Source organism: Sinocyclocheilus rhinocerous, unplaced genomic scaffold, assembly GCF_001515625.1.
Source record: "Sinocyclocheilus rhinocerous isolate Xijiao unplaced genomic scaffold, SAMN03320098_v1.1 scaffold18463, whole genome shotgun sequence".
Classification (NCBI taxonomy): domain Eukaryota; kingdom Metazoa; phylum Chordata; class Actinopteri; order Cypriniformes; family Cyprinidae; genus Sinocyclocheilus; species Sinocyclocheilus rhinocerous.
Genome location: NW_015660639.1, coordinates 1 through 2,750, shown reverse-complemented (window position 1 = coordinate 2,750; position 2,750 = coordinate 1). Strand labels below are relative to the sequence as shown.

General features: G+C 31.0%; 1 protein-coding gene across 1 annotated transcript; it reads left to right on the top strand.

Annotated features, from left to right (window-relative positions):
* The first annotated feature begins 239 nt into the window (after positions 1–239).
* Positions 240–2,222, top strand: LOC107725408 (centromere protein K-like). The gene is made up of 4 exons (XM_016534653.1): positions 240–346; positions 1,344–1,479; positions 1,577–1,630; positions 1,820–2,222. The coding sequence occupies exons 1-4, from the start codon at positions 240–242 to the stop codon at positions 1,973–1,975; spliced, it is 453 nt and encodes a 150-aa protein (XP_016390139.1). The 3' UTR covers positions 1,976–2,222.
* The last annotated feature ends 528 nt before the right edge of the window (positions 2,223–2,750 follow it).

The following is a 2,750-nucleotide window of genomic DNA, read 5'->3' as shown; positions in this document are numbered from 1 at the left end:
ATTTATATATGTATATATATATATATATATATATATATAATTATTATTATTTATTTTTTTGTTAACATTTGCTTCATTTCAAGTAAAGACATTGTTCTTTTTATGGTTTTAGTTAATGATAATAACTCATAAGATTGTTATGTTTAAATGAACTTTTTCTTAAGACGTGATTTATATCACAAAAAATTCATTCAGGTATAATATAAACAACATGTGTAAACTCTGTGATCACTCTGAAAATGTTTTTCAGGGAGCAGACATGGCAAGCAGAGAAGAAAGAAGCGTTGAATGCAGTGTGTGAGAAAATCACCAGATTGCAACGTGAAAACGAGAAATCAGAGCACAGGTTGTTAGTTTTATGCAAGGGTTAAAAATCACATTTTTACATCTGTTTAAAAGGGTATTTACCCAAGAATTAAAAATGGTCATCATTTATGGACTCATCATCATCATGCCATTCCTAACCTGTACATTTTTATCTGTGAAATACAGAAAGGAAATTGTTTTTAGGAATGTTCATTCATTCTGTTTGGTGTTTATGATGTCAAGCCTGGTGTAACATCATGTTAGAATGGAACACGAGCTCACTTCTTGATATTTTTTGTAGAAACTGTGGGTTAGATTTAAAAAGGATGCATTAAATTAATCAATAATCAAAACTGTTACAAAAGATTTCCAATTCAAATAAATGCTGTTCTTTTGCATTTTCTATTCATCAGATAATCCTGAAAAATCACAAAACTCTTTTCAACATTTATAATAAGCACAATTATTAATAACTGAGCACCTATACTAAATTAGCACCAGATGCGTGACAATATATTTTAAATTGTAATACATTTTTAAAAAATTAGTTATTTCAAGCTTTTGATATGTAGTGTGTAGTACAACTTCTTGATATTTTTTGTAGAAACTGTGGGTTAGATTTAAAAAGGATGCATTAAATTAATCAATAATCAAAACTGTTACAAAAGATTTCCAATTCAAATAAATGCTGTTCTTTTGCATTTTCTATTCATCAGATAATCCTGAAAAATCACAAAACTCTTTTCAACATTTATAATAAGCACAATTATTAATAACTGAGCACCTATACTAAATTAGCACCAAATGTGTGACAATATATTTTAAATTGTAATACATTTTTAAAAAATTAGCTATTTCAAACTTTTGATATCCCCCCACCCACAATCCCTGCCGGTACAAGACTCGAACCCGCAACCTTTGGGTTACGAGTCCGATTCTCTAACCATTAGGCCACGACTTCCCCAATTGGATTTTTAATCCAATGCTGTTTTTCCACATTATTACCATTATTTTATTTTTATTTATTTATTTTGCAGCGTTTTGCAGGATATGAAGAGAAAAATTAACAATCTGAAGGACTATCACAGCAGTCTCATGGAAATGCTGAGCGACATGTTAGCTGAGCACTTCCCACTTCCTGATCCCCAAGGAAACGGCACAAAGAAAAAAAGAGTAGGTGCCACCTTCACCCTCTCAGTTAGATCAGAGAATATTGGATTTAGATTTTTTTTAGGTTGCTGCATATGAATATTGGATTTGGATTTTTCAGGCTGCTGCATATGATGCAGAGATTAACCTGATTTCACTGAGTGAGATTATCGAGGTATGTTCAGATACCCATCACAATAAAATATCTCTTTTTATATGATTACTTTGTTTTTAATCATCTTACCTGGAAGAACATTTGAAATAATAGAGTGGAAAATAAATTGTTTCCTGATACAAAGTGTTTTTTTTAATAACCCTATTTATTTAAGACATTTAATCATGCACATTTATCTTTTTATTGCAGAGATTGACCAATAAAACTTTAGAAACTCCTCATGACCCTTATGTGAGTACTGATGACACTTTCTGGCCACCATACACAGAAATGCTTCTTCGCAACGGTATTGCAACACGACATCCAGAAGATTGCAGTAAAATCCGTCTGGAAAATTTTTTTTGAATCTAAAGAGCACTTACCTGAATCTAATATGAAAATTAGATTTTGTATGTCTACAGTTAAATGTCAATGTCTATTTTTTTTCTTTCAAATTTGCTACATGTTTATATGAAACTTGGCCATTGTGGTATTTCATCGCAAATAGATGTATTTTTGAGTTGTGAGTCAAGTCCACAACTTAGAATGCATGTCTATCTTCTAAAGTGTTGGTGGCTATTTTTACTTTATACATGTCAAAAACTGATTTTTTTTTTAAAGTGATGACTTAAAGTAACCTAAACATACGTTATGGCCTCCAGTCGTGCTTCAATGACTTGCATGCCAATCTGGGTAATAAATTCAAAAAGGTTTACAAACCCACACCCTCACCACCATAGAATATTTAGACTATACTGCTCCAACATGTGAAATAAATAAACAATGCAAAAAACAAAACAAAAACATAATTAATAAAATAAAAACAATTTTGCTAGACTTTTCAGCCTGAATTGGATTCAGTGCTTGTTCGCTCCCTTGTTCGTTTTCAATTATTCCTTTGGCGCTACGCACTTGCAGTAAAAGGATTTATTTTTTCCTATTTGGAGCGCTACAATTTTTCTCATATTGTGTTAGAAACTGTACAATATACAGTCATCAAAATATCATCTCATAATTATAACATTGTCATTGTATTTTTGCCACGGTAATCTCCTGGCAACCACAGCAACAGGTTTTGTAAATTTAACATGAACAGAAAAAAAAAGTACCTTTAAAAATATTAAATGGAGTACAAGATGAC